This window comes from Hipposideros armiger, unplaced genomic scaffold (genome assembly GCF_001890085.2).
Source record: "Hipposideros armiger isolate ML-2016 unplaced genomic scaffold, ASM189008v1 scaffold_246, whole genome shotgun sequence".
Lineage (NCBI taxonomy): Eukaryota > Metazoa > Chordata > Mammalia > Chiroptera > Hipposideridae > Hipposideros > Hipposideros armiger.
The window spans coordinates 1,454,799-1,479,757 of record NW_017731596.1 but is presented as its reverse complement, the minus strand read 5'-3'; the positions used below and the strand labels follow the sequence as shown (position 1 = coordinate 1,479,757).

The 24,959-nt window shown below is 42.9% G+C and overlaps 1 protein-coding gene across 7 annotated transcripts in view; it reads right to left on the bottom strand.

Moving 5' to 3' along the window:
* Window positions 1-15,706: 15,706 nt before the first annotated feature.
* Window positions 15,707-24,959, bottom strand: part of ERG (ETS transcription factor ERG) — a 192,108-nt gene continuing 182,855 nt past the window's right edge. For all 7 annotated transcript variants that reach the window (XM_019655782.1, XM_019655783.1, XM_019655784.1 and 4 more), the window contains one exon: window positions 15,707-17,628. In XM_019655782.1, the coding sequence (XP_019511327.1) occupies window positions 17,108-17,628 (521 nt within the window). In that variant the 3' untranslated portion in view covers window positions 15,707-17,107. The remainder of the gene's footprint in view (window positions 17,629-24,959) is intronic.

Sequence of the window (24,959 nt, the reverse complement as noted above, 5' to 3'; positions counted from 1 at the left end):
AACAACCAGCAAGTGCATGTCTTTGAGCTTTGAAAACCCACATTAGTTCAATTACAATCTTCAAAACCCAGAATTTCAGGGTCCTGCAATGCCCCTTTATCACCTGGGGGCAAGTATTTCTTTAAGCAACATTCTTTAGCCTCAGAAAGCCTGAGAGTCAACATATACTTTGCCAGTAGAATGAGAGAAGCAGCAGCCAATGATATTTCAGAAGCAGAGGGAGCACCTTGCAGACCCGAGGTCGACCGTGGCTGAATCAGCTTAGCCATTCTTAATGTCTAAAGCAGTGCACTAGGTTTAGCAGAACTCATAGGCAGCAGTCTCAAGAAAGCAAGATGTATGAGTTATCTATTGCTGTGTAACAAATTTGCCCTAAACTTAGTGGCTTAAATAACAAACACTGATTTTTCTTACAGTTTCTGTGGGTCAGGAATTTAGAAGCAGCTTGGTTGGGTGGTTCTGGCTCAGGGTCTGTCATGAGATTTCAGTCAAAATGTTGATCGAGAATGAGATCATCTGAAGGCGTCACTGGGGCCGGAGGAGGGCTGCTTGCCTGCCTTTACAACATGACCGCTGGCTTTCGCCAGAACGAGTTATCTGAGAGAGGGCAAGAAGAAGGTCTCAACACCTTTTGTCACCCAATCTCAGAAGTCACACACTGTCACTTCTGCATCTACTACTTCTATTTATTAGGAACAAGTCACTGAGTCCAGCCTACACTCAAAGCGTGGAGCGTTAAACTCTATCTCTTAAAAGGAGGAGAATCGCAGGGGACTCATACTAGAGAGAGACAGCATGCTGCAGAGACATTCATCAACAATAACTAACCAACAGGGGCCACTTGGCAGAGGAAGCAAAGCCTTCTGGGGAATACCGAGAGCCATTGTCCCGAAAGTGAGCTCACAGCCAGCTCACAAGAGGAAACGGAGCATCCTCTGCAAAGAGCAATCAGGGTTTTGCACATTTCCCAAAGCTGCCAAACATTGCTCCAACAGGAGCACACTCCCGAGGGGCGTGAAGCTGTCGGTTAGTCTGGGTTGATTCTCTTTATCATATTTAAAACACATTTGCATTGGGAGCTATGTCATATGTAAAGTGAATATACATAGAAAATAAAGAAATCACCATGATGGGCAATGGAGCATTGCCAGGTCCTTGCAAAGCCTGATCATCCGCCCTTGACCCCATCGCTCGCCTCACCCCCGAGAGATGACCACTCTCTCTGCTTTGACAAAATCAGCCCTGCACTTTTCTTCCTATATTTTTTAACCACCATTGCACAATCTCTAAACGATATATTGTTTTTCTTTGCCTGCTTTGGAACTCTAAATAAATGAAACCATACTGTATATGCCCTTTGTTTCTTTGGCTCAATATTAGGTTTGTGAGTGTCATCCATTGCTGTATATGTTTTTATTATGTATGAATATACCAAAATTGGCTTATCTAATCTGATGCTGATGGTTTGTTTGGGTTGTTTCCAGTTTTTATTATTATAAGCACCTTGTAGGGACATTGTGGTTTCTGTGTCCTAGTGGACTTGTGGACGATTCCTAGTTTCCTTTGGAATTTTCCTAACAGGATTTTGGGGATACAGTTTATCTGTTCTTCAACAAATGCCAAAGGCTTCCAAACTGTTTTCCAAGGAGACTGCACCAACTCCACTACCACCAGCAGTGCATGAGAGCTCCCTCTGTCGTATGTCCTCACCATCCTGTTCTCAATTGAAATTTTTTTTTAATTGGGGAATTCAGGGAAGGGAACGGTGTTGGGGAATTGGGGAAGGGGACCAGCCAAGTTATTCTTAAATCTTCGTTGTGGAAAGCGCCAGTCGCCACCTGGCTACCCGTTGGCAGCTCGTGGCCTCTAAGCTCAAGGTGCTGTGTTACAATCTTAGTTACCAGTGGGCATAGCCACCATCCCATGTGGGAGTTGAACCAGCAGCCTTGTTGTTAAGAGCGCATGCTCTATCCACTGAGCCATCTGGGTGGCAACTCAGCTCAAGGTGCCGAGTTCAGTCTTAGTTGCGGGTGGGTGTAGCCACCATCAAACAGGCAGTCTTGTTGTTAGGAGCACGTGCTCTCCCAACTGAGCCATCCTGCCACCTGTTGGCAGCTCAGTGGCAGGTCAGCTTGGGCGCAGCATCACTGGCCCATGTGGGAATCGAACTGGCGGCCCTGTTGCTCAGAGCTCGCGCTCTTAAGCTAACTCTTAATAAACTGAGCCACTTGGCCAGCCCCTCGATTGGACTTTTTATTGTTTGCCAATATGGAGGGTGTCAAATGGATATCATTCTGGTGTTAATTTACATATCCTTGATTACCAGGACCTTGAGAACTGTGCATACATTTATTATCCACCATGTTCCACTCTTGAGAAGTGATCTATTCAATTATAATATTTTTTCTAGTGTCTTTTCCTTATTGATTTATGATAGTTATACATCCTGATACTAGTGCTTTGCAAGTTTGATGGGTTACAAATATCTTCTCTCAGTGTGTAGTTTGTCTTTTCACTCAAAATCTTTTAATGAAAAGAAGTTTCATTTTAATGTAGACAATTTTGTCAATATTTCTTTTATAGTTTGTAAGTTGTGTGTCATGTTTTAAAACAGTCTTTTGTTGCACTGTGTTGTACAGCTGAAACTAATTCTAAAAACTGTGTATTTCAAAATAAAAAATAAAAGAAAAAAATGTTAACAATAAAAACATAATTTAAAAAAATAAAAAATAAAACATTCTTTTGCACCTCGAGGTCATCAAGATGTTCTCTAGTGTTTTTTAAGTATTTTTACTTTTGCGTTTTAAATTTTAGTTCTTAACCATGTGTAATCAATGTTTTATGTGTGGTATTATGCAGCAGTGCAATGTCTGCTCTCCCCACATAGGTGTCCAATTGTTCTAGCTCCATTTATTCAAAAGTCCATTCTTTCTGCATTGATCTACAGTATCACTTCTGATTACATCAGCTAGTCATTTATTTTGGATTTTTTTATGGACTTCTAGTCCATTGGTCTGTCTCTTCTTGAGCCATCTCACACTGTAATTCTTAGTTACTATAACTTTATAATAAGATTTAGTATCTGGGAGGACAAACAATGCAAAGCATAGGCTGTGTTTTCTTTAAGACTGTCTTGGCTAATCTGGCCTTCTGTATACATTTTAGAATCAGCTTGTAAAATTAAAAAAAAACTATTGGAAGTTTTTCATAGGAATTGTAGTAATTTACTAGATTATTTTGCAAATAATAGAAGTCTTTTATAATGCTGAATCGTTAAGTCTATGGATACAATTTATCTCTTTTTTATTTAGATCTTTGATGTCTCTCAAAGACGTTTTATTCTTTTCCCATAGAGATCTTCCATATTTTTATTAGATTTATTCTTAGGTAATACATATTTTATGTTATGTTAAGTGATATATTTTTAAGTTTAATTTTCTAAAGGTGTATGTTTGTATAGAGAAATGCAACCGAATTTTTATTCCCACAATTTTGTTAAAACGCTTACGAATTTGAAAAATCTGCCTATGGATTAATTTGGGTTTTCTATATGCACAGCCATATTTTCTGTGAATAACAAAACATTTCTTTCTTTCTTTCTTTCCAATACTTATACATGTTTTTTCTTGTCTTGGTGTCCTGATTAGAACCTCCAAAATTATGTTGAATAGAAATGGTAATAGCAGGCATCTTTGTCTTGTACTTGACATCAAAGAAAGGGCTTTCAGTTTTAAACCTTTAAATGTGACATTTGCTGTAAGTTTTCTAAAGATACCCTTTACCAGGTTGAAGAAGTTCATGTGCTATTCTTAGTTTGCTAATAGTTAGTAATATAGAGATGTTTGATTATGTTAAATAAATTTTCTGTGTTTATCAGATAATCATATTTTTCTCTTCTAATGTGCTCATGTAAGAGTCACCTTGATTTCCCAATATTACCCCAACTCTGTATTATTTTGATAAACCCAAGTTGGTCATAATGTCATTTCTTTGTTATATGTGGCTGAATTCTGTTAGCTAATATTTTACCTCTTACATACCTGTGATTGGCCTTTTTGCGTTTTTTGTTTGTTTGTTTGTTTTGTATCAAGGTTATCTTAGCATTACAAACTGTACTGAGGAGTATTTCTTCTTTCTATAGTCCCCACAATATTTTGGATAATTTTGGAACTATTTGTACCTTATTTGGTTGACCTCACTGATGATGTCATAGGACTTACAGGTTTCTTTGTGGGAAGAATTTTGACTACTAATTCCATTTCTTTAAGGTCTGTAAGACTACTAAGACTTTCTATTGCTTCTTGGGTCACATGTGGTCTGTTTTATTTTTTACAAGAATTTGTCAATCTAATTCTCAAATGAATAGCCATAAATTCCAACACTTCCTAAGTTTTAAAAGTCTCCAGCAATCATAGTTTTATGCCCCTTTTCATTCTTAATAGTATTTGTCTTCTCTTTCTAAACCAGTTTCACCAAAGATTTGTCAATTTTATTAATATTTTCTTAAAAAGATGTTTTTTCAGTTACAGTTGACTTTCAATATTATTTTACATTAGTTTCAGGTGTACAGCATAGTGGTTAGATATCTATATAATTTATGCAGCGATCCCCCTGATTAGTCTAGTACCCACCTGGCACCATACACAGTTGTTGCAATATTATTGACTGTATTCCCTATGCTGCACTTTACATCCTCTTTACTATTTTGTAAATACCGATTTGTATTTCTTAATCTCTTCACCTTTTTCACCCAGCCTCCCAATGCCCCTCCCCTCTGGCAACCTAGTTTGTTCTCTGTATCTATGAGTCTGTTTCTGTTTCATTTGTTCCTTTATTTTGTTCTTTAGATTCCACATATAAGTGAGATTATATGGTATTTATCTTTCTCTGTCTGACTTATTTCACTTAGCATAATACCCTCTAGGTCCATCCATGTTGTTGCAAATGGTATTTTTATGACTTCATGCTTTCATTCATTCTTTTTTATGAATGAGTAATGCTCCATTGTATACATGTACATCTTTATCCAATTGTCTGTTGATGGGCACTTAGGTGGCTTTCATATCTTGGCTATTGTAAATAATGCTGTAGTGAACGTAGTGGTGCATTTATCTTCTAGAATTGGTGTTTTGGTTTTCTTCTTTTAAATACCCAGAAGTGGAATTGCTGGGTCATAAAATAGTTCTATTTTTAATTTTTTGAGGAACCTCTAAACTGTTTTCCATTTTGCACCAGTCTACAGTCCCACCAACAGTGCACAAGAGTTCCCTTTTCTCCACAATCTCGCCAGCACTGGTTTTTTGTTGATTTATTAATGATAGCCCTTGTGACAGGTGAGATGATACTTCACTGTGGTTTTAATTTGTACTTTTCTGATGATTAGTGACAGTGAGAGCATCTTTTCTTATGTCTATTGGCCATCTGTATGTCCTCTTTGGAGAAATGTCTATTCAGGACATTTGCCCATTTTTTAATTGAATTGTTTTTTGGTATTGAGTTGTATGTGTTCTTTATAAATTTTGGATATTAACCCCTTATCAGATATATCACTGGCAAATATCTTCTCCCATTCAGTAGGTTGTCTTTTCATTTTGTTTGTGATTTCCTTTGCTGTGCAAAAACCTTTTAGTTTGATGTAGTCCATTTGTTTATTTTTGTTTGTTTGTTTCCCTTGCGCAGGGAGATAATGTCAGAAAAGTTATTACTAAGAGCAATGTCAGAAAGTTTACTGCCTGTGTTTTCTTCTAGTAGCTTTATGGTTTCAGGTCTTACTTTTTTTTTTTAAGATTTTATTGAGGAATTGGGGAAGAGAACATGTTGGGGAATTGGGGGAGGAGAACATTGTGTTTTTCCAGGACACATCAGCTCCAAGTCAAGTTGTTGTCCTTCAATCTTAGTTGTGGTGGGCGCAAGCCCAGCTCCAAGTCCAGCTGCTGCCTTCAATCTAGTTGGGGAGGAGGGCGCAGCTCACCATCCCACGCAGGAATCAAGCCAGCAACCTTGTTTTTAGGAACATGTGCTCTAACCAGCTGAGCCATCCAGCCACCTGTTCGTAGCTCAGTGGCAGCTCAGCTCGGGCACAGCTCACTGGCCCACGTGGGAACCATACCATTGACCCTGTCGCTCAGAGCTCATGCTCTAACCAACTACGCCACACGGCCAGCCCTCAGGTCTTACATTTAAGTCTTTAATCCATTTTGAGCAGTGGTTCTCAACCTTCCTAATGCCGCAACACCTTAATACAGTTCCTCATGTTGTGGTGACCCTCAACCATAAAATTATTTTCGTTGCTACTCTATAACTGTAATTTTGCTACTGTTATGAATCATAATGTAAGTATCTTTTTGTTTTCCGATGGTCTTAGTTGACCCCTGTGAAAGGGTCGTTCGACCCCCAAAGTGGTCGCGACCCACAGGTTGAGAACCGCTGATTTTGAGTTTATTCTTATATATAGTATAAGAATGTGGTCCAGTTTCATTTTTTTGCATGTATCTGTCCAGCTTTCCCAACACTATTTATTGAATAGACTGTCTTTACCTCGCTGTATATTCTTGCCTTCTTTGTCATAGATTAAATCATCATATAGGCATGGGTTTATTTCTGGGCTCTCTATTCTGTTCCATTGATCTATGTGTCTGTTTTTATGACATTTTTATACAGTGCTGGTTTGTTTACTATAGCCTTGAAGTATAGTTTGATATCAGGTAGCATGATACCTCCAATTTTGTTCTTCTTTCTCAAGATTGCTATGGCTATTTGGGGTCTTTTATGGTTCCATATAAATTTGATGATTATTTGTACTAGTTCTGTGAAAAATGCAACTGATATTTTGACAGGGATTGCATTGAATCTATAGATTGTTTTGAGTATTAATTTTTTCAAAGAACCAACTTTTGTTGTTCTCTATATTTTAAGATTGTTTTTCAATTCATTAATTTCTGCCCTGTGTTTAGAATATCCCACTTTCTCTTTTTCGTTTGTTTGTTTTGCTGTTCTTATACTAACTTTTAAAAATGGATGTTTGGTTCACTAATTTTTATCCCTTTTTTTATTCCAATATAAACATTTAAGACTATAAATTTCTATGTATTGCTTTAGCTGCATCCCACAAATTTTCATATGTATTGTTATTCTAAGTCATGAAGTTTGGCTTCCATTAGAATTTCTTTTTTGAAATGCTAGTATGTTTCTTATAATTTTTCTGCTTTTATATTGACATCTAGCATGATTGCTTTGGGTCAGAGAAGTTGCTATGTGATTTTAATCCTTTAAATGTGTAGCAATTTGCCTAATATACTTACATATGGTGATTTTTATAAATGACCCATATGTGTTTGAGAAGAATTTACACTCTTCAGTTGCTGGGAGCAGTGCTCTAACTCCATTAGGTCAACTTAGTTATCTTCTTGTATCTCTTCTTGTTTTCTCCACTGTGTCATCAATAACTGAGATAAGTGTATGAATGAAAGAATATGAACCTAGAGCAGAAATCACATTCTTTTTGTGTCAAAATCATAATGAAATTTACTGCACAAAGAGTTGGTGAGAACTTTGAATCTCATCGTCACTGTGGGTTCCTCTCCATCCTTAGGTCCTGGAAACGATTGCTTTCTGGTCTTTTATTGCACATTCACTGCACCAAACCCTACAGATTCTTGTTTCAGTATCAAGCAGAGCCCTTGGAGAGGCTGGAATCCCCAGGGCTGGGTTCCAGTTCCCAAGGGGCATCACGTAGTCGCACCCCTGAATTCCTGTCACTTCCTAGGGCCTACACACCCACGATGGTGTAAGTCCCCATTGCTTGGGAATCCCACAGACTTAATCTCCTCCCATTTTTGAAGCAACGTCCCTCCTGTCTTAGCACTCTTCTTATCATCTTTTCTATGCTGTTCTCAACAATTTCCCCCTCAAGAACCATTCAAAGCTCAATTCAAGTTACTCCATCCTGGACTTAAGGGTGGAAGAATGAGATGCTGAGACTTAAAATCAGGTAATAGCACCAGAAAACAAACAAAAGGCACACCTCCCTGCACTCAAAGGTCAGTGCCTGTGCAAATATACAGACGGCTGCCTGCGCTCTTGCAGTACCACTGAGGAGGCAGCATTCAGTGGTTTAAAGAGGACCTGGCGAGCTTCAAAATCCTGGGCTCAAGTGCAGGCTCTGCTTCGTACTTGCTACATGCTTGAAGAAGTGTACTACCCTCTTCGAGTCTCTGCTTGTCATCTTCAAATGGGGACATGAGTTGCACAAGACGCTGAGGTCCATGAAGGCAGGGCCTGTGTTCCATTTACTTTTGTAATCCCTGGAACTCACTGCATATCTGCTATTGTAGATCAGGCCTTTGTTTCGAATGAATGAATAAACGAATTTCTATCTCCAAGATAGATGGGGTCCCTCCAGAGAACTGCATTGTTAGTATCACTTTTCCTTTTATCTCATAGCAAGGTGAGATAGCCCCACATATCCTTTCAATACCCCCATTTTCAACTCTTCAGATCAGCTCTCAATGTTTTGGTATTTTCCAGCCATTTTTTAATACATACTCTGGCCAAGGAAGAAATGGGGTCATTTGAAAAAATAAAAGTCCTAGAGATATTTTTCCTAAACTGCCTATCATTTGAATGGCTTATATTTTAAAATGTATGCGGGGTCCATTTTTTCCTCTCTGGTGCCCCAACCCTTCATATCACAGACCATGCCTCTGATGTGGTCCACACAGATGCCATGAGAAGCTCCACGTCTTACACTGTGGTTCATTGTGTACAAGAATGAACACCTTATTTGACCTTACATGATTTTGTAAATCCCAAGGTACTCCATTTCTTTTGTTTTGTTTTCTCTATGATACCACATAAGTGCGTGTTGAATGAATGAAAGCAACAGTTTTTGCTCCTGGTTGATTTATCTTGAATTCTAATAATTATGGTAACATTGTTTCTTCAAACCACTCTTATAATAGAGTCTGACCCAGTGGGAAGAAAAGTGGGAATTGGGTTGAAGAATGAGACAGAAAAGAGGAAAAATTCTAGTGGGTTCACAAGCTGTAAACAATCAAAGCACAATGCAAGGGACTTCCCAAGACAATTATCAGATGACATAGTTTCCAGGAATCCTTGACCTCAAAACATAGCATTCATTCAACTGAAGCTGATTTGCCTGGATGCATTTGGCTGGATTTTGCATAATTCATTTACTTGGTGCATGTGACGCTCCTTTAGAGGGACAGGGTCCTTCCATAGCAATCTCTACTGTGGATTTGTTGTAAGGCCCCCAAGTAATTATCACTTTTCTATTATATCTCATTGCAGTGTTACCCATCATGCATTTCAGACCTTTTTCCTGAACTTCCGTGTATGTATATATGATATTTCATCATTTTGTGGAACCCAAATTGCATAGAACTGAAAAAGACCGAAACAGCCAAGTAGTCCACCTACCAAGTTCAGTCTCTTGCTGACCATTCCCCCCATCACTCCCTAACTTACACACACTGGACATCACACACTAACTTCGAATTCAGCCTCCCTCCAACTGTCTTCTCTTCCTACCAGTTTCTTCCCGCCTTACCCAGCAACTCATCAGCATATGAATAATCATTTGTTTGCACATCCTATGATGGTTGCCTATCCTAAGAGCCCTCCTCTTAATTCAGTTTCCTCTAGGAGCTAGGATGGGACAGTGGCTAGGCATAGAAGCTTTGGAATCAGACAGACTCGATTCAAACCCTGTCCCTGCTGCTTAATAGCCATGTGGCCTTGGATAAAAGGATCTTAGCAAGTGCTCAGTCCTCCATGAAAAAGTCCTCCATGAATATAGAGTCCCTGTTGGTGTTTTTGCCTTAATTGGAATGACATGGCTTCACTGTGAGCATGAGCCAGACAGTGCTGGTTTAAAACCCGTGATCATTGCATAATCCCGCCTTGGAAAGCTCTGTGCCTCATGGATGCAAACAGGGGGAGGCACAGATAGCTGCGAAAGCTCAGGTTTAGAAAATATGATGACAGCAGGGATTTCTTCTAAGGAGAGGTCTTGAAACGACCAGTCTGAGGCCGGTCCTATTGTTAGAGCAGAATGATTATTCCCGGCTGCGCATGTTTCCATGGGGAGGGCCTTCCCAGCAGTGACGCTTGCTCTACCCCCACCCCTCCTGCCCTTCTCCACAGGAAGAGGCCGGACTTGCCCTGCCTGGATCTGTTTCTGGTTGTTCTCTGCCTGGGGGTCACCGTCTCTTGAAGAATGTGGCCACTCCTTGCCCGAACCTCTTCTGCCAACTTCTTGGAATACGTTGGCTTTCTAGTTAAGAGAAACTTTACCAAATGGTTGTGTAACTTCTAGCCCAAATTCTTTCCTATATATTTAACCTCCACCCCCACCCCTTCCTTAGCATCGTAAGTGGAGAGCCAGCCTTGGCTCCCAGACTCTGATGCCTGCTGGGAGGGGCAAGTGGTTACACTGGGGCTGGGCTGAGGCTCCCTGGGGCAGCCTGGCACTCTCTTAGCTGAGCCATGTCTAATGCTGAGCAGACTGTGACCAACAACTCCCAAGATGTGTGCTTTTCTGGAAGAGCGTTACAGTGGGGTGGTCTTCTTCCTAAGGGATAAAATGTGGGACAAGATCAGCAGCCCCTCTGCCTGCTGCCTCTTGTCACTCACCTGGGCCCTGCGGTGTCAAACAGGTACTGAGCATTTTAACCTCTAAGTAGAGTGGGCTCAAGTCCATGTGGAGACCCAATGCCACAGGACAAGCACATTTGAGGGAGTCTAGTGCCTCTACAATGCTTAACTCCCAAATGTGCTCCAGCCCTTAGGACTTAGTGATACTGGTCAAGAGTGAGCTTCCAAGCCATCATGCATTTCAGACCCTTGTCCCCGAACTGCCCTGTGCAGATATATGACATTTCATCATTTTGCAGAACCCAAATTGCATAGAACTGAAAAAGACCTTAAGAGCCAAGTGGTCTACCTATCCCAAGTGCTACTAAATATCTGGAGAAGAGTCACAGGTCCATACCTGAGTCCATCCACATCCAGGAACTCCTGGGCAAAGGCTGGTTATTCCACATGGAGCTTCTCTGACTGCTATAAAGTTCTCCCTTCAGTTTGGCCAATGGGCGCCCCTGCTGAGTCCAAACAGTTACCTTTGTGGTTGTTCATTCATGCACACAGTTGAAGACATTTACTCATAGCTTAATATTGCCAGGTCCTGGACTGATGGACCATAAATGTAATCCTGCTTCCAGAAGGGACACCAGACAGTTGCTTCAGCTATTCCTCCATGGCACCGTCTCAGGTTCCCTCATCCCCTCATCTCTCCACTGGGCTTGCATTAACTGGTTATGTCCGCCTGCAAGTGTCTGTGCAGAATTGATGTTGGAATCAGTTCAAAACAAAATAAATAAGCCCTCTTTCACAATCTATTTTAGAAAACCCAGCCTACATTTGGGTAGTCATGTCACCCTATGCCATGTCCTGTCAATATGAGGGAAAATACTTTAAGAGTAGACGTTTGGGAGTCAGTACTGGAACACTCACAGTTCACTCTCTTGCCTTAGGTGAGCTAGGTAAACTGTTCAATCTGAGTGTCAGGACTTTTTATTTTTAATTTGTATCATGAGGATGACTGGAAGGCATAAGGAGACAATGCATTTGAGGTGTTCAGCGCAGTGTCTGCCCCTTAGCTCATTAAATGCTGAATATTCTACATGTCATGGTGGCCACCTCCAAAACCCCAAAGTGCTTCTCACACGTGCATTTGCTTGGTTGAGCTCCCCGGTGTTTTCAACATGAAGCAGATCCTAACATCATCAAGCCCCAGTAAGTTTGTTAAACTTGGCCCATCCCTTCATGCTGCCCTTTGGGATCCTGAACTTGTCATGTTACCTATTGTCCTTTCAGCCCACAGCATCTGCAGTTGTCTTCAGTGTACTTTCCACGCCCTGCTGAATAAGGTATGAATAAGTAAGGTCAAGGGCAGAGGCCTGGAGTCTGTCCCTGGGACATCCCTTCCAGATGGGTGTTGATCTTTTAATTGGCCATGCTCACTCAACTAGTCATGACCTTGGAAATCCCAAGACTGTTTGATGAAGTCCTCTCAAAACAAAATTCTGGCTACCATTTTGTATTATTTTCTTTGGGGAACATGCTATGTATCTGTGAAACAGGAAAAATGAACTTCTATTTCTTTTTTTCATAAAGGTCTTACATTTCACATGCTTCCTGCATATGTCTGTAATTCAACACGTGCTGGCACAAATCATAATCAAGTAATTTATGACTTGCCTTGCCCGAATAATATTTTGTAAAGAATGTTTATGACAAAAATGAATGAAGCTGTTTTGCTTTATAAAATTAGCTTAAAATGAAAATTACAAGACAGAAGAGTCCGCATGGTTCTTTCTGTATAGAACGAACTTGGGCTGCTTTTTAAAATAAAATCAAAAGAACATTAAATATTATTGAAAAGTTAGCATGAGCCATTACATCTTCAACATAAAGGCTTTCAGATTGGTCAGAGGAAGACCATCAGCCTTGTTTAAAGATGTCTGCCCGCCAGTGAGAGAAGGCGGCACGGAGCCCAGGGCTCTAGGTACACGGGCTGCTGGGTCATGGCTGGCCTTTTGGGCAGTGGGCAGTGTAAGAAGTTTGGATTGGCCAGAGGATCCTAGAAAATATACTTATCCACGGTGTGTAAGCAGAAGTCTCATACGGCCCCCAAGATTTCCATCCCCTGGTGCACACGCCCTACATAATCCTCTCTACTGGAGTGCAAGAGGATCTGTGAATAGGATGGGGTATGAACCCATGATTAATTTTCCATGACAAAATAAATTCTTCAGATGCAGTTAAGGCCCTAATCTGTTGACTTTGGGTTAGTAAATGAGAAAAATTATCCTGGGTGGGCCTGGTTTACTCAGGCAAACCTTTCAAAGAAGGCAGAGAGATGCACAGTGCACATCTCCCGCTAGCCTTGAAGGAGAAACTGCCTTGCTGTGGAGAGGGCCATGTGACGAGGACCTGAGGTGGCCTCTTACAAGTGGAGAGTGGTCCCTGGATGACAGTTAGTTAGGAAATGGGACGTCAGTCCTACAATCGCAAGGAACTAACTTCTGCCCACCATCAGTGGAAAAGGACCCCGGCCTCAGGTGAGACCGCAGTCCTGGCTGACTTCCGGATTTCACCTTGGCGAGACCCTGAGCCAAGGACCCAGTTACGTTGTGCCTGGACTCCTGCCCCACAAAACTGTGAGGTAATAGATGTGTGTTGCTCCACGCTGAGGAGTTTGTGGTCATTTGTTACTCTGCAGTAGATAACTAATCCGCACAGGGACCAGTGAACTGCAGTGAGGAGAGCTGCTCTCTGAGAGTGTAATTCAGGATGACCCAGAGTAAATTGGTTTCCCACACGGTCGATTTCCATGTGGCCACAGAAATCACTTTATGGGATTGAGATTTCACCCTGAACATTCCACGGCTGGACACAGGTCACTGTTTCTTCCACTGCAGTGGCTCTCAGCCTTAGCAGGCGTCAGAATCACCTGGAAGGCTTGCTAGAGCGGACGGCTGGGGCCCACCCCCAGAGCTGTGGCTTCAGGTCTGGCAGGCTCGGTCTGGGGACCACACGCAGAGAACCACTGCTCTGTGATAAATACGGAGGTCCCAGTTATTTTTAATATTGATTTCTAGATCCAACCTTTTTCTCACTTGACATGAAAACACTTGCACAAGGTTTTTTTAAACCAAGGTTAAGATAAAGAGAAGGAATTGAGCCTGATATCCCTTTGATGAGTCCAGTGTTTGCTTTGCTCTCATCATCTGAGAACTGCTATTTGGGAGGAGTGATGAGACACCCATTAAATCAGGTTTTTGAAAAGCTACGTTGTTCTTTTTCCACAGTGAAAGGTCCACTGGGGGGCCCGCATTTTCCCTATTTGCCATCACCTTCCCAGCTCCGGAATGTCAGCTCTCTGCGCAGCACCTGCCATCTGAGGCAACCCCCTCCAGGCCCCGGTCCCCAGGTGGCAGGCACTGCAGCAGCGCAGAGAGGGGCTTAGGGGAGCAGAAAGCTGTCACCTCCCCATGAACCCCTCTGAGACGTGTGGAGGGCATCAGACTGGGAACAAAACCGAAGTCTCGGCTGAGGTGTGGAAATACGCAGGACTCCACTGAGGACCCCAAAGGCCATCTGAAAGCAGAAGAGAGGCCATATCTCCTGCCAGCAGGACTGAGACCCTGCGGGGGTCTTGAGCGCACATCTGGGGAAGCCAAGGGACAAGGGACGGGAGGGGCAGAGGGAGACAAAGGCTCCTCCTGGAATCAGGAATCTGAACTGGAGAGGGCTCTGGCATCAGGTTACAACAGGAGCGGAGTCAACGTTCTTTTAAGACATAATTTAAGAATGATTTATTTGGGGGGACTCAGCATTATGTTATCCACTATGCTCATGTTGTCATAAAACTTGCTAATAATCTGGATGGGGTGGGAGTTGGGGGACTAACTGAAAACATCTGGGAGAGCGGACTATGACCATCATGTCTTGTTTTGATTATTTTGCTCAGGAGACAGCCTTGCAGGAGTGGGACTGAGTGATTACCCGAGTGCATTTGTATTTTTATGCAGAGTGTAGGTGTGCCTTGACTTCGTATTCCAAAATAAAACTGACGGCTCTTTTCCACTAGAACAGTGTGGGTCACCCCAGCTGCCAGCTTTTAGGTTTTTTAAAAATGTATTTTTACCCCCTAAGGAGAGAGAGGCACTTTGTGGGCCTTTCCCAAACTGCTGGAAAATGATTGATGGTGGGACTCCTTTCAACCCAAGTACAGCAGAGGGTCTGAAGCTTTGGGGATTGGATCCTACCGACTTGAAAGACCGCTGCCAAAATATCTATAGCACCGAGGTTTGGCAGCTTCCTTGAATCATTGCAAAAGGATTACAAAGTGCAGAACAAGCCCCCAAACAGCTCTGAAACGGGCCAATTCAGAGACTGACTGAGGCTGAGAGGTTGCTCGGGTCTGCCCCTCTCACCCTGCGTTGTTCATAGCTCAAACTGCTGTCCCCTTGGCCACGGCTGGCAGCATGGGTGACACACAGAAAAGATGCCAAAGGACATGGACTTTGGGTCACAGAACTAAACAGTGCCTGGTAACACGTCAGGCTCAGGGTTGGCAAATCCCACTCCACGGCACCCAGATTACGCTAGTGGGGGTCGATTAAGGCCGCAGTCTACCTGGCGAGAGCCTCCGAAAGAGAAGGCAGGGAAAATCTAGAAGCTGTCCCTTATCTCTTTAAAGTGAGGCACTGCAGCTATCCGTGGCACTCTCTTCACCATCGACAATACCGTTTGCACTAAGAGCAATGGCTTGTTTACCATTCATCATGTTTTGTGACCACAGCAGGAAGTGAGGGCGATCTGTGACCGGGTACAGATCTGGAGTGTCTCCATGACAACCTCAGCCCTAGAGGCCTCCTTCCATCCTGGGCATAAACCTGGAGACCCCAGCATGAAACCTCTGGAATTAGAGAGAGGGGCAAGGAGGAGCCGGAGGGGCCGGCACTGTGAGGGGCCAAACACCCTCCTTGCGTGGCTCCCACTTTCCCGAGTTCCTGGACAAACTCAGATTACACCCTAACACAAAACCCACAGCATGCAGCACAAGTTTCTCTGTTAGGCGACTTTAGTCACTGAAAAAGCGGGAACGCAGACTCCTGTGTAAATCTGATCCGCCATGCTAGGCCAAGCTTATTTTATTACATACATTCTGCACTCTAAAAACTAATAACTTCATATTGTAAACATTAAGCATACAGAGTTAAAATTCAAGGCCACATTATATCATTGATTGTCTCTTTGGTCGTGTATCTTTGGCTGGCCGAGATCAACTCGTAGTGTATAAATGCATAAGTTATATAATTATTATATAAAAAGGGGGGAAAAACACATTGACTTGTATACTTCACTCTGACAAACGCACAGCGTTCGCGACTCGAAAGGAACACTGGAGCCCGCCTAACCCAAACGCCTAGGTGATGTCGGAGGGCGACAGCCAGGACGGCTGTCTCTTACCTGACCCTGTGGAGAGCAGAGCCCCCCACAAAATGATGAAGTCCTGAATGTTTCTTTTTAAATATCAGACAATTCCAGTTACAATTTTCTTTGGACAAACAAACAAACAAACAAAAAAGAGATGCATGTTTTCGGGTCTGAATCCCACCACGTCCTCTTCCTCCATTCCGCTGTGTCCTTCCTCGTAACACTGGCTTTGGTATAACACTGACCATAACGAACCTCAAGTCTCCATGACACGTTCTCCAGAGTCCCAGTACTGTCGTCCTACTCCGGCCTCCGCTGCCTGAGAAGCTTCCTCCCCGGCCCTCACCTCCTCCTCTCGCACCTCCTCCCGCCCTCCGTCCACGACCACGCGCTCACTTTCCATTCACGTTCCGAGTCCCGCCATGCTGCTCCCAGTTCCGTAATCCTGCAAAGGGGTTAGAAACTTTGGGTCATCGGGTCGTCTTTGCAGTTTGAGAGAGCAGGCAGCTTTCCACCAAATGGAATGAATCTGATTTCACCCAAAACAGCAAGTGCTGATGAGTTCCATGTCAACGTCTGTTGCACAGTCTTTCTTTTCTTCTTTTTTTGTTTTTGTTTTTGTTTTTTTGATATGTTTCTATTTTTCAATACAGGTAGCTTTCCTTAAAATGACATTATAAACGGTATGTTAGGTCAAGACTGTGTTATCTGTATTGCTTTAGTTTAATCCCAGTTTGCATTAGCAGAACCCCAAACTCTACTCTAAAGTGTGTACACATCTTCAGACCACTTTCTTTGGCACTTTGTCCTTATGACTTCATGCTTCTACTTACAATGTCTTTTACAAGCTTGGTCCACAGATTATATGTCCACATACGTTACATTTTTAGCATCCTCTTTTATTTCTGTAGTAATACTTTAGTAATTCCCTCCCGCTAAGAGTCTTTGGATCTCTTCCTTGGCTTCCCTCCCCAGCCCCAGTTTTCATTCCTCTTGAGGCACTTTTGACTGCTGTTCTCCAATAGAGTTTGTGGCGATTTATTGGTGATTGCAGGTTGTTGGGAAAGGCCTCTCCCGGTCTTTAGTAGTAAGTGCCCAGGTGAGAAGGCATATGGCTGGCTGGGAGCCTAGTGTTAGGGTAGATACCTCCGGTTGGTGAATTCCAGTATGGGTTGGGGGCAGCAAAAAAACTGGACGACGTCACAGGTAGGGCAGGGGGGTGAGGAGCCACAAAGTTCATCTTCTGTGGGTGGGCGTGATAGGAGCCCATGTAAGGGAGGTCCGAGGGGTACTTGTAGAGAGATGACTCTGGAGGGTGGGGCTGGAGGGCCTGGGCGATGCCGTGGAAGTCAAACTTGTAGGCATAGCGCTTTCCGTGGACCTTGGTCATGATGTTTTTGTCATAGTAGTAACGGAGGGCACGGCTGAGTTTATCGTAGTTCATGTTGGGCTTGCTTTTCCGTTCCCCCCAACGCCGGGCCACCTCATCAGGGTCTGTCATCTTGAATTCCCCATTGGTGCCTTCCCAGGTGATGCAGTTGGAGTTAGAGCTGTCTGAAAGGAGCTCCAGGAGAAACTGCCAAAGCTGGATCTGTCCACTCCCTAATGCGGAGGGAAAGGACATACAAGGCAAATGAGAACAGGTTCTCAATAAAGACGTCCTCCCTTCAGTGACAGAAGTGGCTGCTGCTGGTGCTGCGCCCAGATCCCCTTTACCAGGCCTGTGCACCCTTCCCTTGGCTGCTGGGGGTGTTGGCTGCTCTCGTCCCACAGCCCACCCTGTCCTCCAGAGAACTGCCCTTGGCCGAAGGGAGCTGGATCACACACCTCAGGTAGCCCGTGGCCAGATGGACTAACAAAGGGTACCAATGACCAACCTCCTTGCCTCAAGGGGGTGTCAGCTCCATGATGCTTTCGTGCTCCAGAGATCCCCTCAGGATCCAGCTGAGGTCTCCACTTACTTAGTTTTCCCTGCCCTGTCCTGTTTCCTCACTCCCTCTCTCCCGAGAACATGCCCTTAATTAATCACGTGCACAAGTATCCTTATCCCAAACTCTTGTGTCAAGGGGCTGTGACTTAAGGCGATGGTCTTTGGTGATATTGGGCTGGTCTACAGACCCCAGTCCTTTACAAAATGCAAAGAATTCCTACAGTGCCAAGTTCAAGTTGCTTCCGTCCAGTTCTGACTTCCTTAGAAGGACAGCCAGGTCAAGTTGGTGTTTTCAGGGGGGTGGATGGGCTTATTTTTCCTATTTTATGAGGCAGAATGTGCGGTTATGTTGATGGCAATAATGACTTAATACCATTTATGTTGGCTAGGTCAAGTAAAATAATAAAAGTCAGATTTAGGAAATGAACTTCTAAAAAGTTTATGGAAAAAAATAGAGAATGGAAGTAAACACCGTTATTTCTAACATAACAGTTTGCTGGCACTCAGAAAGCAACTCTGTCAAAACTTTTCCTAGAACAGAATTAACCCACTCAAAATGAGGAAGTGTAGAAAAAAAAAGTTGGCTCTTTTTCAAAACCAGATCACCCATTTCCAGTATTTAGGCAAATGCCTCGCAAGGGAAATCCATGTGTTGCCCCTGCATTGCAATGCCAACTGTGTTCAGAAGAGTTTCCAAAAGAAAGCGTGTAACAATGAGCGATTGCAAGGCCCCTTGGGGAGGGGAAGAGGCTGAAACTTAGTCCAGGAGACCTCATTTAACTGCCTGAGCACCATCAGGATTTTCCTGATCCCACTGGGGTACCTCGATGTGGCTTTTATGCTTCATTAAACTCAGAGACAAATTCAGGCACATTATTCTAGCCACTATGCTACAATTCTTTAAGATGATTTATGGCTCCCTAACGGAGTGAAGCATGTGAATATTGACAGTAATATCGAGTACAAGGAGAAGCTATGATGTGTCCAACAGATATTAGACGCTTTGAAAATGGATAACAGGCAGGTCTTTCTTCCTGAACTCCAATTACAGCACGGCCTCGGGCTTATTACCAAGAAGATTACCTTTTATTATACTATCAGTAAGAATCAATAGATGTGATAAAATGATTACAGTAACTTTAACTGGCAACTATTCAGGGAATGGATGTAATGTAAAAATCAATTAGAAATTTGTTGTTCACTAAATCCTTTCCACTAGCTGCCCATATAAATTCTCTAACTCATAAATCCTCATTTCCACATTGGCTGCATGGAAATGGATATGTTTGTGAATTCATCCATACAATAGCATCGTGAGAAAGGTCAGCCTTTTCTGAATATGTTCTGGAAAATTATCATTTTTGTGTCTAGCAACACATTTGAAATTTATTAACAGCTTGTAGTTCATTACAATGGAAGCCTCTGCTTTTCGGAACCACATATTCAAACTGTTCTCAATCAAGTTTTGTTGCCCCCAAAGTTTCATTAATATGCATTAAAAAATACAAAGAATGGTATGAGGAAGCCATATGGTTTTAGTATATATATTGTAACTAAAGGATTAATACTTGAAAAAATTCCACATTTGACCTGGGGATAGGGAAAAACATGGATTTTTGATTTATCAGTCTAACATATGCTTCAATATAAACACAGAGAATTGTTTGAAAATAAATATTCACTGTCAGCCTCCTCCTATAGAGAGAGCAATCCCACAGATTTTGTAAAAATAAACACTTTCCTAAACACCAAAATAATACTCAGTATTTATTCAAACCTTGGCATTGCCTCTTAGGAATCTGTCCCTCAGCCACTTCCTTTGTAAACATGTGTTAACAGAGAATGAGTGGACAAAAGTGGCCTCATCTCTCTCCTGATTCTGGAGAACTAGAAAATCAGGGACCCAAATGCATGGTTGGAAACTTAGAGCTCAAGGAATGGATGTGCATTAGTCACTAGACCATTTTACACATTAGCCTTTCAGATATGGGGCTGAGGCCTCTGAACATTTCCAGACTCTATGGGCATAAGGGATCTGTAAACAAAATTTATCAGCTTCCAAACCTGAGAACAAAACCAAAAATGCAAAAATCAATTAATGTTTACAAATGTAACATTATCGTCCATAGCATCAGCCCCTGCACCGCAGCTCCTCCACTGTAGTCATAGCCAGTCCTCACAAGCAATCAGGCTGAGGGTCAATCCCTCCCACTGACGTGCAAACAGCAACCAAGGCTCAACTACAACAGGAGGGCACACACAACCCACAGTATGGACACACCTGAAGCACCCAGCTCAGGTGATCAGGGAGACTGCACCACTAGGACCCAAAGGACACCTACTACATAAGGCCACTCTACTGAGTCCAGGAGACATAGCAGCTAAATCTAATATATAGAAACAAACACAGGGGGGCAGTCAAAATAGGAAGACAAAGAAACACATCCAAATAAAAGAACAGAACAAAGTTCCAGGAAAAGAACTAAACAAAATGGAGACAAGCAATCTACCAGATGCCGAGTTCAAAACAATGCTTTATAAGGATGTTCAATGAACTTACAGGAAGAGTAGATGAATTCAGTGAGAAGTTTAACACAGATATAGGAAACAAAAATAGAGATAGAAAACATAAAAAAGAACTAGTCAAAACTGAAGAATACAATAACTGAAATAAAGAATACATTAGAGGGAATCAACAGTAGATTCGATGAAGCAGAGGATCAAATCAGTGATTTGGAAAAAAAAAGATAGCAGAAAACACCCAATCACAACAACAAAAAGAGAAAAGAATCTAAAAAATGAGGACAGTTTAAGGGACAGTGCTCTGGGACAACATCAAATGTACCAACATTCACATCATAGGGGTACCAGAAGGAGAAGAGAGAAAGCAAGGGATTAAGACCTGTTTGAAGAAATAATGATGGAAAACTTTCCTAACCTGGCTAAGGAAATAAACATACAAGTCCAGGAAACACAGAGAGTCCCAAACAAGATGAACCCAAACAGGCCTACACCAAGACACATCATAATTAAAATGCCAAAGATTAAAGACAAAGAGAGACTGTTAAAAGCAGCAAGAGAAAAGCAGTTACTAGTTACCTACAATGGAGCTCCCATAAGGCTGTCAGCTGATTTCTCAACAGAAGCTTTGCAGGCCAGAAGGGATTGGCAGGAAATGTTCAACAGGATGGAAAGTAGGACCTACAACCAAGATTACTCTGCCCAGCAAAGCTATCATTTAGAATCAAAGGACAGATAAAGAGCTTCCCAGTCAAGAAAAAGCTAAAGGAGTTCATCACCACCAAACCAGTATTACAAGGAATGTTAAAGGGATGATGGAGGAGGAGGAGGTGGTGGAGGAGAGGGAGGTCAAAGGAGGGGGGAGGGGAGGGGAGAAAGAAAGGAAGGTGGGAGAGGAGAAGAAGAAAATACAAATAACAAAATGGCAATAACTACATACCTATCAATAATTACTTTAAATGTAAATGAATTAAGTGCTCCACTCAAAAGACATAGAGTGGCTGAATGGATAAGAAAGCAAGACTCAAGTGACCATCAATAGATGACTGGCTAAAGAAGATGTCACACACACACACACACACACACACACACACACACACAGTGGAACATTACTCAGCCATACAAAAGAATGAAATCTTACCATTCCTGACAACATGGATGGACCTACAGGGTATTATGCTAAGTGAAATATGTCAGACAGACAAAGAAAAATACCATATGACTTCACTAATATGTAGGATGTAGAATCTAAAAAACAAAATAAACAAGCAAAACAGAAACAAACTCACAGATACAGAAACAAACTGATGGTTGCTAGGTGGGAGGGGAGCTGGGGGAATGGGTGAAAAAAGGGAAGGGATTGAGAATTACAAATTGGTAGTTACAAAATACTCACGGGTTGTAAAGTACAACATACAGAATACAGTCAATGGTATTGTAATAACTATGTTTGGTGTCAGGTGGGTACTGGATTTACTGAGGTGATCACTTTGTAAGTTATATAAATGTCTAAACACTATGTCATACACCTGAAACTAATATAATATGGTATGTCAACTGTAATTGAAAAATAAAAAATTAAAAAAAAATTTTAAAAAGCAAAAACAAAGTAGACTTACAAAGTTTTTTCCAGTTTGATTTGACAAGTAAGACATCTTTGGATTTGCTTTAATAAATCTATCTTTGAGTATGCTGTAAAAATAGTAACATTATGTCTGGCTCAATAATTGTTAAATCTAATGTTCGTCAGAAACCCACAGTACAGAGCAGATTTTCTCACTGCGCGAGACTTCTCAAGAATGCACCATATTTGCTGACAAGCCACAGTCAATGGTAAGTTAAGTGAGTTACTCATGGCCAGAGAATTCAAAAGCAATCGAATGAATTCTTATTTTACTGTCAAAGCATACCATTTACTGGGCATTAAAGGTGCACATTTTAGAAAAATGGAGAGGGGTTCCAAGACAAGAATCCCTACGGCTTAGGAAGCCAAGAGTGGCTTGGGTCGCTCATGGGTCAAACCAAAGAGTAAACAGAGAAGCTCGTACAGACAGGATCTTCGTCGCCTCCACCCCACCAGCATGGCCATGTCCACCCCATGAATCACCTTTCTTGGGTAAAACCCTTCATACTTATTTTTCCACTCTATCTCAACAACACCCATGCGGCATCAGTAAGGAGTAGCTACTTTTGTCCTAGGTTTGTCTACGGTAGGATTGGGCAGTGGTGGAGAGCCCAGTGGGACGCAGGGAGTGGGGCGAGGCCCAGAAGAGGAACGTGGTCTCCTCATGAGGTTAAAAGAAGAGAAACATGGTAGCAAAGGGGTACAGGCTGAGCAAAAAAGGGCAAAACATCTGAACGGTTGATAAGCCACAGAGGGAAGCAGAGCTGGGGGTGCCTCGGCAGGTGTGGGTCAAGGGGGGGGGAGTGTCCAGGGCAGGACACTGCAGCCGCCCACGGACGGAGGGGCAGAGCCTTAAATAAGCAAAGAGGGACCCAGCAAGCAGCACGATGGCGTCACTGCTGGGGATGTTGCAGAAAAGCCCGTGTGCACAGCCTACATCCTCCACCAGGCTTTGCCTGGGCTCAGTGTGGCTCAGACAGGACTTGTAGGAGGGGCAGGGTGTATGGTGGCTGGAAACACCACTTTGGTGTCAGCACTGCCACTTCTGGGACCATGGGCAGCTCACCCAGCTCTCTGTGCCTTGGTGTCCTTATCTGCAAAATGGGGGTGATGGTAAGAGTACTATCTTGCAGGGTCACTGTGAGGTTGAACTGAGGCGAACAGTCTTATATGATTGGTTTGGGCTGGAAACCCGAGTTTAAAGAAAGGTGTGCCCTTTACCCAGAGCCAGGAGATAGTCACTGGAAGCTTATGGTGGGCCAGGCACTGTTCTGAACACTTTACATGTGTTTATTTAATCCCTGTCACTGCCCCCAAGAATCCTGTCAATGCTCACTGTAGAAGATGAGAGCCCTGAGAGGTAGGGTGATGTATCTTGCCCAAAGTCAGCAAAGGCTGGGACCCTGCTCCAGGCTTTGACCCTGAATCACTGCACAAACCACTGCCTTCAGGTCTGGTGTCTACACACACCGCCATGGTCCCCTGGAATCCTCCCTAGGGTGTCCCCTCCCTGGGCCTGGAGCTTGGTAGGTTCCTAGTGGAAGACTGGACACGCCTACCTTCTAACAAATTGCAAAACATCCCTAAAACTGGTTTCTGGTTTTGCATGAAGCAGGATGCATTTCTATGCCCGCCATGAAAGACTATGCAGTGAGCATCAAGGGAGACACTGAACATAATCTGAGGAAGGTCTTTCAGGAAAAGGCAATTTCAGTTCATTCGAGAAGCCTCATAAAACGCTGGGCCATTCTGGTGGAACATAAAGGAGCTGTGTCACTTGTATCTGATCCATGACATGATAACGCAGGGACACACTTTTCTCAGCAGGAGAAATATGGGCCAAAGTGCACACCCAATGAATATTTGGGATGGAGAGATGTTGAGATGATGACATCACCTGTGTAGTCACACTGTATGATGTCATCTTCCCATTTAAAATGATTAAAAAGAATGTGCACTGTGTAAAGAGCAAAGACAGCAATTTTAAGTGATGAAGGACTTATTTATCAAAGAACAGAATAATAGACTCAAACAGGAGGAAGCAAAGATAAAAGATAAGCTGGTATCGTGGAAGAGGCCACACGAATATAACTGACATGGCTGAAAGATGGATGGAGGGAAGGCCCCATTCATTATAAATCAAGTAAAATAAATCTTTATCTTCAGGTCAGAAGTTGATGCTACCACTTTCCCCAGACCCACTGAGAAAGGTCTCAGTGGTAGAAGGGCAGTCTTTCGCTCACGACACTAGGTCACTGACCTGTTAGATACCGAGACATTTTCCCAGGCCTGTAATGGTTTGCAATCTCCTCCAGGCTCTGCCCCAGGCTCCTCTACCTACATGGGCATCCCCAGTTGCTGGGCAGTGTGCCACCACGTAGCTTGATGGCCTGCTTAGGGGCCAGCCACTCTCTTTGGTCCCACTGTCCAACCAACCCACGCCTTTGAGCTGTGACAACATGGCATAGACATATATTTCATTCGGCCAACTTGTGTGAGGAAAAGGTCCATTTAGTCTAGTTGGGCACACTTGACACTTTCCTTCCCTTCGCCCCTGACTTCAGACCCATCCTGTGCACCTAAACAGTTGTTAAACTGATGGCAATCTTCCCTTTCTTTTCTCTTGGTCCCGTTCTCCAAGACCTCCCTCTTCCCCCACGCTCACTCAGAAGCAATTTAGGGGAAGAAAATGAAAACAGACTTTGCAGACAGAGAGTCAGGGTTCAAATCTGGCCTCTCTTCTTATTGGCCGTGTGACCCAGGAAAAGTTACCAAGTTTCTCTGGACTTCTGATTCCTCTTCTGTAGGATGAAGACAATAACCTCCCAAGGCTGCTATGAGACAGGACCACAGACATAA